This window comes from Sprattus sprattus, assembly GCF_963457725.1.
Source record: "Sprattus sprattus genome assembly, chromosome: 17".
In the NCBI taxonomy this organism is placed as follows: domain Eukaryota; kingdom Metazoa; phylum Chordata; class Actinopteri; order Clupeiformes; family Clupeidae; genus Sprattus; species Sprattus sprattus.
In genome coordinates, this window is record NC_137915.1 from 20210726 (window position 1) to 20226325 (window position 15600).

Genomic DNA, 15600 nt, shown 5'->3' on the forward strand with positions numbered 1-15600 from the left:
TTCTCTGGCAGAGACCTCTGCTTCCAGTGTGTCTGTTAAATCCCCTCACCGAGCAGAAAAGTGCCCCTTAATGCTGTTAATCAGGGAGTCCAGATGGCCAGACCGTCCAGTGGGCGTCTGGCAACATATTACAGTTGGTTCTCACTGCAGAAAAGTACACAGGACCCTCAACAACCCTAACATTTTAGGAACAAATATTATATATGTTTATATAATGGATATTAAAAGTCAGGATGTGTAGGGAAACAAAGGTGGTGTTCAATAGAAGTTGTACACAATCATTAGAAACTTTTGAACCACATTTATAGACTGAGTGCTGCCAATTGCTGCAAGATTATTGGCCAAGATAATTTTCAAAAACCTTGTCAGGTTTTGTTTTTTGAGGCACTGATGTAGCCAATGGGTACAGTGCTGCACAGTCAGTAAACCTCACTCCCCGGCACTTTAAGAGATGTGTAGCGACAGGTGATAGCATCCATGGGTTTAAGCCTCCTCGCTAGTACGCCCACCTCCCTTGCCTGAGGTTGCAAATTCGAGTGCGGTGTGGGACTGTGTACAAAACACAGGTTACAGATTATTGGTGATGTGACCCTGACGGGAGTGAGGTTTAGGGGAGTGAGTATAACAGTAACCAGAAGGTCACAATAGTCAACAAGTGCAAAAACAGGTCAAGTGACAGCACTGCCTGGTCCACCTTAACAACACAGTACAGTTCACGTAAACATCCCTGTAAATGTAACTAGACCATAGTGGAGATGAGAGCACACAACTCCAACAGCTTTGGGATTATTTATACCTTTTCTCTGTCCAACATCAGTCAACATTACTGTACACTTCCATCATCCACCACCTCTCAATTAAAAGCAAAACTCATTTCCATTGTCCATTTCACTGCAAAAATGACCCACACATCCTGACATTACTGGTTAGTTTCATGCTTAGTAGTTCTTCTCATCACTCAGCTGAACCAGCTGTGATTAGCTCTGGGCTCTGTAAAGCACCTTGAGACAATGTAATTGTTTTGGTGCTTAATAAATGGAACTATAAAATAAACTGAATTGAACGCCCCTCGCTCTAATTATGGATTTCCCCTTTTTGACCCATCAGAGGACAAGGTGTGGACAACGGTGATGAACAACCTCCCTTCCCAGACCGCGGTGACGGGCTCCAGCCGCGAGAGACGGACGGTCCTGCAGCTCAACTACAGTGCCTCCATGGAGCAGGTGTCCGCCATTACCGACAGCGCAGAGTACTGTGAGCAGCTTCTGACCTACGCCTGCCGCATGTCTCGCCTCCTCAACACCCCAGGTAAGGATGTGAGGATGATTAAGTAAGAGCAGCACACCTTCAGTTTGTATTTGAGGACATATGGTGGTACTGCATGTGTGCATGGAACTAGTATACAGCTGATATTTTGATATATCTTACGACCTACTGTAGAAAGACAGGACAAGTTGTCTCAGTGTCTTTCTGTTGCTGCTAATATGAGATGACGGATTGCTGGACACAAATGTCAGTGTCTATATTGAGGTCAGTAGCTCTGCAAATGTGGCTCCCAGTTGATATGAGTACAGAGGCGTGTCCGTGTCAGAAAACGCTGCCAGCGTTAGTCTGTTGTTGTTTTGACATCCTGTCATTCAATGTGTCAAGTTTCTGTCCAGTGCCAGACCCCCTGTCTCTCGTTCATTACTTCACTTTTGCAGTCACTGATTCTGCCTGTCTCCCCCGGCCATAATCATTTTAATTTACTAAATCCCTCTGTCAGCATTTGCCCTTAGCTGTTTTAAAACCCACTTTCCTATATTACAGTACACCGGAAATCTATTATTGGCCAATAAGTCTGTTTCAGCTTTAGCAATCTGTGTTTTTTACTCTCCTGCTGCTCTGCTTTAAGTCAATTTATTTTACATTGGAAACTTTAAATCTTTAAGTTCAACAATCAATTTCTCCATTAGGTGATGCCACCAGAAATATGCACAGGCCATTATTTTATTTACTTTTTTCCGCTCGGCAGAGCATAACTGCTCAAATGCACATTTCCTTTGGTGGAGGACATTCATTCGTCTTTGAAATTAAGGTTTTTAATCATTTAAACTCCCCAATTGACTAAGCTGTAAAACTAACGAGTAATAATATTATTTATCTGCTCAGAATCCTTGGGCTAATGTTGCAGGCGTGACTTTTTATTGACTTTGCTTACAGAGCCATAATTAGTCATAAGTCACAAGAAGTGCTGCAGAGTTCCTTTTGTGATATCCATCCATCATTAGCATTTTCATTCTCCATTCTTCTGTAGGCCACCCTCAGTTTGTCTGAGGGCAGTCTGATAACTGCCAGGACCACTGTGCGATATTGTGCCTAATACCCTACATAATCAAAGTGCAGAGAGAATCGGAGAGGACACAGTGCCTCTTTTCAACACATTGTGTCCTCATTACGGCCCCCCTCAGTTTCGCACTTTGTCACGAGTAAGCCGTGATCCACTCAGTGCAATTTATTCAAATGCTTTTTTGAGCTCGTTCTTTTCATTATTTTATAGCTGGTCGTTAGTTTCCGAGCGCTCTTCTGTCCGTATTTTCCTCTCAAGAGTGTAATGGGAAGCCTCTTTGGGAATTACTGTTTGGGAATGAAAAAGTGTTGCCCAGCGACTGTTAACAACGACAACAGGAGGATTTTGTGAATCGCTATGTCTGCTCCTGATTGATTGAGCATATGTTCAATAGCTGGGTATTAGTGCATTAGACCGCATCTGGGCAATTAACCTCCTAGGGAATGGGGCTTGTCAACACCACACAGTCTGCAGTGTCCTATTAAACAGGTTACCCAAAATGTGAAAAGACACAAGTTGGGGAAAGTCCAATTAAAATGCGGCTTAAAACAAAATGAGGGCTGAAAATGGAGAGGGGGAAAAAAACAACTATTTCCAAAAATATGCTTCATAAATTGACTGTCAGGTTTCATCAGTTTGCCAGTGAAGGGCCAGCGTCCGTCAGCCAAACCAAGTGTTAAAGTAAATTGTGTCCAAGCTACATTAGATTCAGTAATTGAGAACCTAAACTATAATTGTTCTGATTTCATGACTTCCTCCCTCTCCGCTGGCAGATGAGCCAATGGGGTCATTATTCTAGTCCCCCGATTCTTGCGCTTGCCGAGGGTGCCGTAGACCTTGTCTTACGTGACCCCCATTAGTTGGCTGCCTGGAACAGCAGGGGGAAGAGACGTCTGTCCCCTCGACATGGCTGTCTACTCCTCTTCCTGTCCCCCTGCCCACCCATTGAGGCTGACATTTTGTTTACTGCGCTCCCTGCTCTGGGGATCGGTGCCCCATTTGTATTTAGATTGTATCTTTTATGAGTGAATTAGCTCCTTTCCAGCCTGGTTAGCGCCACATAGGTATCAATCTGATGCTGATAAACCAAGACAGTGCATTACACAAAATGAATTTGGGGGGCTCTTTCTCCCAGGGTGTTATGATTGTGTGTGTGTGGGAGGGCAAGTACACAAGTGTTATGTTCAAATACGTGAGGAAGCAAGTACACATCTTGTGTGCAGTGTGTGAGGATGTGTGTTGCGTAGCGGTAATCAAGTATTTTCCTGTATTTTACACTATGACTGTATAGTGTAAGCAGTCAAGCACATCAGCATCTTCTCCTTTCAGTGCATTAAGATGCAATTGGTGTAATTCCTCTGGCAAATTATAGTGCCACACAGCTACTTGGTGAGACAGACTTTGAGACTCACATAGCAAGTCAATGGCACAGACCAGGCAGTCGGCCCAGAAAGTCATTCCCACAGGATGTGTCCCTTCCCCCAAGCAATTTTGGATTGATTGCAGCCACTGGTATGTGGCTGTAGAGTACGTTAGATGTAGCAACTTGTGAATATCAGAAGTGTCTCTGGGTTTCCCTTTGCTGTGTTAATGAGTTTCCCCAAAAGCCACGTTGCAGATCAACTCCCTCTTTTGTCAGTCAGATGGAGCAGATGGCAGAGACATAGATGGATGGTGAGGTAGGGAGAGAAATATGTCCGAAACTGACACAAACACTTCAGGCAATAGGTCGGGATGAAGTTGCTCGCATGTGCACAAGATCTGGTTTGTTCATTGCTGTCACCATTTCAGACAGCATTGTCAGATCACTGTGTTTGGTCGGCCTCGTGTTGAAAACATGTTGTTCAGTTGTCATGTTGTTCAGCTACTAGACTTCATCACAAGAGTTGGGTGTTGCATTTGGTTGGGCCTAAGAGGAGCTTTTGTGTGCATGTGTGTATGTGTGTGTGCGCCCAGGTTTTTATGTGTCTAAAAGTGTCTCTTTCTGTATCTTTGTACTCGTACAGTCATACACACCTATAGAAACTCGAATGTATATGCATGTGTGTGAGGACAGACAAACTCACAGGGCAAATCAAGTGAGACTAGAACACCAGTACCTGTTACACCAGGGCCCAGTGTCAGTGTTGCACCACTACGCTTTTCCCAGAAACCGTTGGCACCCGTTCTGTTTAAGCCATTGTCCCTTATCTCTTTTTCTTGTAAATCATGTCAGGTCCTTGTTGGATGTTGATGGTATCCCCGTAATATCAATCTCGGGGGGGGGGGGGGGGTTGACTTTAATCTGTATCACTTTATAATCATCACTGTGTACTGTGATTATTATGAAGTTGAAAGGACATAGATCAGTGTGACAGAGCATTTTCTCAGGAAATGAGAATGATTTTTTTGCGCTGTGAATGAGCTGTCACACCAATCAGAGCGTGAACGAGCGGGAGGGAAGGGGAGGAAGCAGAGGTAGCCTATGGCGGAGGTTGATTTTGAAGTTTTAAAATGAACTTGCCTAAGAGTTGCTGCAACATGTCTATTAAGCTAACACTATCTATTTAGGTTCCCTTTTATAAGGTAGGTAATACTAAGCCTGTTGAGACACCTTTTAATGTTCGTGGGGTCCACATATCCTTTTAATTAAGTACATCCAAGATGAGGTTTGTAGCAAAACATCCAACCATTATTTTTAATATGCTCTGACGCTCTGTGCCCCCTCAAAGTAATTTCACAAGAGGATCCTGTTAAGAATGAATTTTGCGTTTGTGTTTGCTACCTTAGGTTAACATCTCTGTTGTAAGCTCTACATTCAGAGGTCGTTTCAGAATGTAGACCTTTGTATATTTGTATAAAGACTTGAAACGCAATAGGAAGGCTGTTGATAATTAAAAATGGATATTTATTTCAAACTTCATTTTATTTTAATTCCCTTGTGGTCCTCATTGACAAGCAACATTTGATGATGAGCTTCATGTCACACAGGCGTAACCCAGCTTGTAATGAAAGCACCAAAGAAGATTAGAGACATTATCCAAATATTTCTGCATCTCTAACTCACCATTTGGGACTATCTCTGCTTTCACTTCCCACTGTCACAAACAATGGAAAAACTATTAGATGGATCACCTTAAAAATTGAAATAAACTACATAATTACTCTAACTAGCAACATCAACTTTACTATCTTATGTTCATTATCAAAGCAATACTCCCACCAAGACATGAAATTTAATTGAAAACTAATTAAAATCTTTCTCATTACAACTGCAGATATTGCTTTTTAAATGGCATTTCTTTTTTTGCAGTAACCTTTGGAAAGTGTTAATTCGGTCCAATGGATGTTTGCTTTACAATATAGAGATATTATTCAGAGGAAAAACCGACGATACATTCTCTCTTAGTCACGGTTTTGTTGAGAGAACATGTTCATACATTAAGCACCTTACATAGAGCTCTCAGTGAAATATTCACCAGGTAAACATTTGAGTGGGCTACTGGCCTTCTAAATAATAATGCTGCTGTTGAATGTAATCAGTGAATACTATGATGTTACATATTGCATGCAGGCCATGAATAGTTCAACACCAACCATTCCCTACAGCAGTGGTCCCCAATTATTTTTCCCCAAGGGCCAAATTATGTAAAGCAAGTGAGGCTGAGGGCCAACAACCCCCCCTCCCCCCCAAAAAAACAACAGTTTTTATTAGTGCTGTCAAACGATTAAAATATTTAATCACGATTAATCGCAAATTAATTAATCGCAAATTTTATTTTAATGCTCTTATCATGAAAAAGTGGATTGGCTTGCTTTATGGAATGTTTTATTTTATTGAAAAACAACATTGCCAAACAGGGGTGTACAAAATAAAATTATAAAGTGCACATTTCAGACTCTGCTGAAAAGCTGCCCGTTGACATTTTCAGACAACAGTGAAGCTCGCTTCTTTTGCACAACTTTTAAAAGGTAACCTTTCTATTCAGAAGCTTTTTATCAAACATTTCGCCGTATCGCGCTCACCATCACTCAAACCGTAACGTTAGCCTACTACACAGTTTGCGAGGCCAAAAAGAACGTTAATCTTGATTTTTTTTATTTATTTTTTTTTACGACGTCGCGGGCCAAAAATGTGCCGTACCCGGGCCGGATCTGGCCCACGGGCCGCCATTTGGGGACCACTGCCCTACAGTGTTAAAAGAATAGAGTTGATGTGTGGCGATGCCACACTCGTATGGAAAATGCCTCAATAAATAATCAGTTTTGGTAATGATTTCTTGTAATGAGAATTCTGGCCCGGACACGGTTCCTTGAGTGGAGATTTGTATTTGGGCTCAGGAGTTAATGATCAGGCAGTACACCAGCCATCCAGCTCTACAGTCCTGTCATCCACGCAAAGAGACACGTATCCCGGGTATATGCATATACGATGGCATCATTACCCTCAATAATGTTGTCATATGTTTCATTGACAGTGCCATGTGTCACACCTCACACCCAAACCAGAAAAGTTATTGAAATAGCTTGTATCGTGAATGGCCAGCCATGCAGGGCAGCGGAGATGAAAGGAAAATTAGCCTGGCGACCAAAAAGTCTACCACTGAGATTGTTTTTGCCTTCAGACTGCCGCTGACTGGTAATTTACATACGTGAACGTTGCCCCTGGAGGACGCTGTGAGAAGGGAAATGGACTGTGAGATGTGAAAAGCGGGCAGGTCTTCACGCGGGTGCTGAGAGTCTGAAAATGTGTTGTGACGGAGATGATCCCCACAGCAGTAACACCCTTGTGAGGCGACGAGACGAGATCGAGATCGCTCTCTCTCACACAATCACGCTGCTCTTGAACACCGGACATGAGATTGGGCCTCTTCTATAACACATTACTGAGACCATGTTCAAAACCGGAACAGCCTCTCTCTGCCTGTTTGTCAATTCCCTCACACTTGGAGAGGAAAGAGAGCGAGATAGAAAGAAAGAAAGAAAGGAAGGAAGGAAGGAAGGAAGGAAGGAAGAAAAAGAACAGGAGGGAGAGAAAGAGAGACGCTCCCCAATGCCAGTACAGTTTACTTGTTGTGGGCTGAAATTACAATTTAGCCGTGACAATAGAATGGGCTTCACCTAGGACGCCGTTTTGCCCATTCCCCCCCGCCCCGCCTCGGCAGTGCCATGGAAACGGTGTCCAAGAGGACGTGGCAGTTAATTGCGCTGGGCAGCCACGCCACAGCTCGCCTCATGTGCTCCAGATGGTTTAGGACAACACAAGCTGCTTCATTATCAACATGGTCACCCGTGTTTATGCCCGCTGGCACAACGGGCTCGTGGTGTGACCAGCCTTTGAATGGGGAAAGACCCCGTGAGAAATATCCAGTCCTTTGGTTTCACCAACCCCCTTCCCGCACTCCCAGCCTCACTCATTTTCAGCCAAACTGATCCCAAACAATGTGCAGGGACAGCGAGTCTTACGTGTTGGTTTTTAATGAGGAAAGTTCAGTGCTTTTCATACTGTATCTTTCACTCATGAGATGTTTTGGCTGGGCTACCCTGTATTTGTTGAGGCTGTAGATTTGGAAGTTAGACTTGGAACAGATGACTACCCAAAATGTGTCAGATTTAATGGTAACATCGGAGGACAGGTTTTCCAGATCTTAACAGGCATATTGTTCTTTGTTCTCTTAAAGACAAGGAGTTGATTCACAGTTCTATACCAGTGAAATGATCTTCACGGTGTCAGACAATATTTCCCTTCAATCTCATTTTTTATAGAGCAAACAAATATGAGTATATAGAGATTATATAAATGAATACTACGGTGGCTTTCAGAACTCAACCACTGTAAATAGACAAAACACCAGCCAATTAAGACAATCATCATCAATTTGATAACACATGCACAGCATTTCAAAAACACCGTTGCCAAGTCAGACAACACAATGCATTACAGAAAAATGCTGTAATTACACCAAATAACCATCTAAGTGTTTCCAAGGACACTTTAAAGTTATGAACATGCCTTCAGACTTTGTTTGTTTGTCTTTTCTCACGGTTTATCACTTATATAACGTAACGGTCATTTCAAATTGGCAGGCTAGATTAACAGCAGATATCTTTAGTAACATCCAAAACTTTAATTCTACTTCATTTCTCAACACCACTGACAGATAGCCAACTTTCATCATGCAGCATTATGAGTCGCAAACCATGGCAACGATGAAAACTGTTAATCACTTTTAAGTGTCCTCTGGAAACACTTTAGTTGTCATTTGGTGTAATTGCAGCCTGCTTTTGTAATGTGTGGTGAATTTGCAGAGCGTTTTCTAAATGCTGCACATATGTTGTCAGATTGATGAAGATGTTTTCTTAATTTGCTTGTGTTTTGTCTATTTGCATGTGTTTCCTTAAGCTGCAGTGCATTGAACTCTCAGGGCCACCGGCATTCACTATAGAATAAATAAGAATATATTCAATTCAATTCAATTCAATTTTATTTGTATAGCGCCATAACAATACAATTGCCTCTCGGCGCTTAGGAATATATACATGTGTGTGCATGCAATTAACTTATACGATTAGCCAAATAATAATCAAATACAAATCTTCAAGGCAAATGTCTAGGTCTTTAAACAGCAGTGAGAAAGATCAGGTGTGATGTTCATATGCACTGTTTAGTTTTTTTTCCCTCTAAAGCACTAACTCCCACTTTGTGTTCCACTCACTGTATCATCCCTGCTCAGTTTATGGTAATGAACTTCTCCCTGACCCAGATGTGTCTGATTTTCCCAATATGTATCCCAGCATGCAACGTGTTGCATTGTGTTAAATGGCAAAGTGCCTCATTTGCATTGAAACGTTCATGATCTCCTCCTAATTTGATAAACCTGCGACCCACTGGTCCTCGTTTGAACCTGAGACAGAAAGCCGCACTATTTACCGACGCCATCATTTGTCACTTCCAGACAGAGCTCCTATTTAAAAGGTCAGCCCCTGTGTAAAACAGCCTCTGCCGGTGTATTCTGTGCGAATACAGGATCACAGCACACATGAACAGAGGATTGTGGGATTAAGCATCTATGCCTGTGGGTGGATTGTGGGTTGTGGACTGAACCTAAGCAGTATTTGCTGTTAAAAAATAGCAAGTGTTCTTTTCACCAACAGTGAATATATGGGATGGCCTGACAGGAATATGATTCAGTTTAACACCTTTTGAAGATGTTAATTTGCACTTTGACTTCATGATCACTTACAAATCCAAAAAGGCTCTTTGATGTCAGAAAGCACTGACCCTAATACTGCCTAAGTTGATGAGTGCTTATGCCCAGAAATGCACTGTATAGGATATTTCTGTCCAATGTCATTGTGTTTCATTGGGCTTAGGCAAAAGTCTTAGGGAGATATTTCCTTTCATGCACATCTGAGTAACTTAAAACAACATGTACAGGATCCAGCAACATGAGTCACTGCTAGGAGGTTTTCAGAAGTGCGAGGTTCCAAGTACAATTTCCTTACTGTGAAATGATGGCTGTGCTCATATGTGCATGTGTGGGCAAAAATCTCTCGGATGCTCTTCTTTTTTGTCATTTTCCAGCCATTCTTTAGGAATCAAGCAATTTAGTGCTCGAAGGAACTAGCTTCGGTTCCCCACACACAAGTAGAATGCAAATAGGCTAAGAAAACAATTTGTAAGATTTGCCTCTCGCAAGGAGCAGTCTTACATGGTTGGATTCATGCACAACTGCACCATCCCTTAACTCCCTGTTATTCAAAAGCGGTTTGCATTCATACTGATTATCTGTCAGAAAAACACTAATCCGAAACCCAATAAATTGAAACATTTGTTGTTTATAATTCCAGCCTGTATATTTCAGTAAAAGCAGATTTCTAAACTTTGACCACTTGAGGTTGTGTCTTATCCTCTCGTTCGAAAGCAGAAGCGAAATGATAGGGAATGTCTGCAATAACAACCCACAGCAAACACAACACTATAACTGGCTGGAATTACTGTCTGTGTTTGTGAGCGAAATTGTTTCATTGAACTCTTTGATGAATGATCAATTCAGATTTGCTGTTTTGAAGTCAGGATTTTTCTATCTCAAGATGGATGAAATGCTATGAAACTGCAACCCTCATTTTTATGGGCATGCTGGTGAGTTATTGCATAGAGGAAAGGGATTAAGGCATCGCAATGAGAGATTATGGCAATTGAAAAATGGAAAACAGAGCAACGAAATGGAGTTGCTAATGAACACTCAAGAGCACTCAAAAGTTTCTTCAGGGCATTCAAGTACAAAACGATATGTCTACTTGCTGAAGTTTTGAACAGTGCTGTTGTGTATGCAGACTTCATGTTATTACACCTCTTCAAATCCTCAAGTTGGAAAACAGTTACTTAACTCCATTGCTAACAAGTCTGTTGTATGGCTTTGTGTAATGCTTTTACAGCTTTTGACTGTGGCCAACCTTGCTTACAAAGGTATAAAGATTTCTTTAGACCTATTTTAACCAGTTGGCTAAAAGCCTCCTCCACATCATCAATGTATTCATGTTTCAGTTATGCTAGTTTTTAAGTCCAAAGACCTGACAGAGTGAGGGTAGGATAGCTTTTTATTGAGGAGTCTAAAGACAGTAAGGAAATATAGTTGCAGTTGAACAACTCATGCATCACATTCTTTTAATCTCAATACATTTATTTGAGTGAAAAGAGTTCAAATCAAATCATTCCAGCCAACAGTGTCAGGGTTCAGTTCTGTTCTTACTTTCAGCTGTTTGCTCTTACCAAAGGATTCCGCCACAGAGACTCACTCAGACAATTCCTCCTTGGCTGGCCAGGTAGTTTCACCTTGAACTTCACCATTACTAAGAACTGCTGTCTGATTCTTTTTTTCCTTCTGTGTAACACAATGTGGCGGATCAGTGAAACTCTTTAAATAAAGTTAGACTGAGTTAAACTTGTAGCGTACAACTATAGGCAGCTAATGACTTAATCTCAGGGGTATTGAATAGGCTCAGAAAACTATGACCTGTTAGGGTCGTGATCCAATTGTGGTGCTCTGAGACAAGGGGTTTTCTGCCACTGATCTTTTTTCCCTGCACACGAACAAATTATTGGCTCCCTTGGCTTTTGTTATTCCTGAACTTGAAGTAACACTCCAGGTCATCCTCCAAATGGGTTCCCCCCTCATCTGGAGCGGAAATTCAGACATGCTGGTTCTTGCCATAGACTACGTCAATTTACACCGCAAGACTTTCTGGCCTTCAACCCATAATGATTCAAGCTGTTCAAGGTCCTCAAAACGTATTCTTTTATTTTTTTTCACAATGCCAGAAGTTAGCACTCCCTGTACAACCCCACTCCACTCTCCCTCTGCGTCTGCAGAAATCCTCTGGAAAGTATAGTGGCCAGCAATGGATGATACATTTCAATGAATGTAAAGAGTTATAAATTGTATTATTGACATACAGTATATTGATATAAGTACACCTAAAAATTACACAAGACCCTCGTCAATAAGATGAGTAGTAGGCACTACTACTCTCTCTCTTTCTCTCTCTCAGCCTGTCTCTGCCTCTCCTTCTCCTTCTTCTTCTCTCTCACTCTCTTTGGCCCCCTCCACCTCTCTGCCTCTCCCTCTGCCCCTCTTCCATTCGCTCTCTCTCCAGCTCACCTCACCTCTTTTGACAAAGAACCCATTGTCAGATAACCCTCCGTGTCAGGGATGCACTGTGTGACAGACTCCTGCCCTGTCATGAATTGTATTGTACACAATACAATTGGCCTGTAGTGAGTATTTTGAGTAATGTTTGCACTTTTATGTGTTAGTTCTGCCCCTCACCAATACCAGAATGTGGAGGTTTGGTGTTAGGTATGAGTTCAGCCACGTCTGGCTTGCAATTTGTAGCTTTTGATTGTGGTTTCTTCTATGTATTTCTCACTGCAAAACGGCCCAGAATGTATTCAGACTAAATAATTGTACTTCTTAAAAAGGCTGAAGACAATTACCCTACACGCTAAAATATCTTTATGATTGTAAAAAAAAATATCTCTGGTTACATTCAAAGCACTTGCAGTGGTGTTTATTGTAGGTAATAAGGTTTAGTGCCAGCATAATATCTGCAGACAAACGAAAGCAATCTGGTGCTTTGTCTCCTGCAAATTATGTTGGTGGCTGGGTGGAAATTGGTATACGTGTTTGATGGCAGATTATAATCCCACTGGGTTATAATTACATAGCTTTTTCACTGTATACTATATTACTTGGTGGAACTATCAAAAGATTGTCTTTGCTCGCTCGTGAGTGCGTTTACAGCCTGGGAATGCTCCCGACTCTTCAGCAAATGAATATATAGACACATTTTCCCAAGAACAGATTGCGAATCATATTATACATATAACGTAAATGCTTAAAATATGCATAAAACATAAATGCTTTCACCTAATAATGTGAAGTGAAAACCTATATGCACTATTCATGCCGTTCAATCACAGTCTAGCATGTTAGCTATATTCATACTAGGACTGTCAAGCGCATACATGGATTTGCATTTAAAAATCTGTAAGATTTGCCATTGACATGGATTGCCCAAGTAAACAAGCCTCGGCAGTGTGAGGTTCACCACACATTCATGGCAAACAAAAGATACTTCAATGAACTGTAAAGCACATTTCTATATTACTGATTAATACATCTAATAGTGTATTGATTACTCAGACTCTTCTTTGGTAACTCGGACATAAACACTGAGGACATCATTGTTCTTTTCTTGATTTCAATTAGAGCATCACGCTGCTTGTCTCACTTACCTCTTGGGTATTGTATCAATAAAATGTGTGTCTTGATTTTTTTTTTTATCTCAGGATTCTTAGAATTGAAAGGAGCTAAACTCAACTAGTACAACATGTTCAGTATCACAGTGACTCTAACGTAGCTTGAAATGATACAAAACTATTGTGCTGTCAGTAATCTGATTTAATGTGCACAATTGATGCAGAGGTTGTTTGTAACGTTGATGTTTTATACATTGCATATGTTTAGCAAATATTTAAATTCTAAATGGCTTCATATGTACAGCACTTTCCCCTCTGGCAGTTTCTGTGATATTCCTCTAGACAAACACAAAAAGCCCATCTGAAAGGCATGACTGTTTCCCACACAGATACCCAGTGTGCTGTTCTGAGCAAGCATACTGCTGCCAACTCCCCTGAGGAAAGATGATTTGTACAATGTATGTTCGTTTACTTTCTCAAAAGAATGTGAGTCACACAAGACACATATGTTGTTTATTTTTGTTTGTTTATAACCCAAAATCTTGATGATATGCATAATCCTTCTGAAGAGCAATCATACTGTCACTTCCAGTTTGTGAGAGTGTCTACCCCTGGACTTTGTAGCCCAGCCATTTCTGACATACATGCAGTGTTGATCTCAAATCACTCACCCGCACATTTTTTTTTTGCCTTTTTTGTTTCTGGCGTGTCTTGGCTGTTCCATTGCCTGGAGAGATGTTTGAGTGCACAACAAGCCACATTTATTCCATTCTCACGGACCCGCTTTCCCTGCCAAGAAAACGGCTCATTTTTCATATTCATCAGCCACCTGTAACACTCATTGTGCGCTTGGAATTCAGTAGCCTACCTGTAATGCACATTGTGCAATTGGAATGCAATGGCCAACCTGCCTCCGCTGGCATCCATGTTGGCTGCAAAACAGAGGACCTCCACACCCCTCTCCACCTTCCTCCACACAGGCAACAAGAATGGAGAATCAGCTCTGCTGCCAGTTTAACCTGCCAAAAATGCGAAACTATTCAGTTCACCATTCCCTGGTAATGGCAGAAAGTGTCTGCGGGTACGTGTTAATGGTATTAATGGCATAGAATTGTATGGCTCAGAAATAACACAAAGCCATTAAGATATCATCAGAGAGAAAGAGAGAGAGAGGGAGAGGGTGAGCCAGAGATAGAGTTGGAAACCAACGGGTAGCAGAATTGATTTGGCCAACTGTGTATGAATTCTGCTTTGACACTGTAATGATATGGACAGCCCTGTAGCACCCCACCTACAGAGTTTGGTGCTATTTGTTCATACAGTGGCTGACTATGGAAGGGTGTTGTCTGTCAATAATTTGAAAGTCTTCTGAAGAGTGTTTCATACTTTTTGAGACTCAACACAAAATTTGAGATGTTGACATTCACGCAAATAAGCCCCTTCAGGTGTGATGGCCCCCTCATTAACCTGTCAGTCGGAGGAGCAGGCAGACATGGAGGAACATCTGGAAGGATTAGCACCTCTGGATGGAGCTGTTTAACCTCTCCTCTCGTCTCGCCACATGCTCTGATTTATGGTCTCCACTGGTTTGAGATGAGCAATCTATTTTTCTCTCAGTCTCTCTTTCTCGGTCTCTCTCTGATTCTGTCTCTCTTCCCTTGTCTTTCTGTCTCTTATTCATGTGCCTCTGTCTCGCACCCCTGTCTCTCTGTTTCTTATTTTTTTTACACTCTTTCCTCTCTCTCTCTTTCTTTCTCTCTGTCTCTTTTGTTCTATCTCATTTTCCCTTTCTGCCTTTGCATAATCCTTGCCCCTTCTCTCTCTTTCTCTCTCTCATCCTGTCTTTACCTCTCCTTCTCTCTCACTCTCTTTGTCCCCCTTCTCCTCTCTGCTTCTCCCTCTGTCTCTCCGTCCCTCTCCCATTCGCTTTCTCTGCATCTCACCTCACCTCTTTTGCCAAATAGCCCATTGTCAGATAACCCTCAGTGTCAGGGATGTGCTGTGTGATCTCTGCCTCTCCAGTTGACCATTGGGAGGCCTGGGTAGGCAGACCCCTGCCCTGCCCTGTCATGTATTGTATTGTATATTTTACACAGTGTTGGCCAGGAGCAGATAGTTTGACATGGTGGTCACAGGTCAGTACCTTAGCTGTGCCTGGTGAAATGGCAGGGCAGTATATCTCTCTCCCCAGTGCCTCAGGGTAGGCAGAAGGAGAACGACACACACACACACACACACACACACACACACACACACACACACACAGAGAAGAACAGAAGAGTGGAGTCCTGATGGTTCACTGGACCATCGCACTGTGGTGGTCTGTGTGTGAGTATCAGTGTGTCAGCGGGTGGGTGTGTGAGTAGCTTGTAGGTAGTCTTGTAAGTGTGCATCATTTATATGCATTAGAGGTTACCATGTGTATGTGTGTGTCTGTGAGGGGGGGGGGGGGGGGTGAACCACTGGTCAGTAAAACTTGAAGCTGTATGTGTGTGAGTTGGCTGCATGACATCTCTGCTGTCTGGTACTT

At 42.1% G+C, this 15600-nt stretch overlaps 1 protein-coding gene across 1 annotated transcript in view; it reads left to right on the top strand.

Moving 5' to 3' along the window:
• cntnap2a (contactin associated protein 2a) overlaps window positions 1-15600 on the top strand; it is a gene marked incomplete at both ends in the record, with an annotated part of 289529 nt that overhangs the window by 168490 nt on the left and 105439 nt on the right. The window contains one exon of the mRNA XM_080854815.1: window positions 1108-1308. Coding sequence (XP_080710941.1) covers window positions 1108-1308 — 201 coding nt within the window. The remainder of the gene's footprint in view (window positions 1-1107; window positions 1309-15600) is intronic.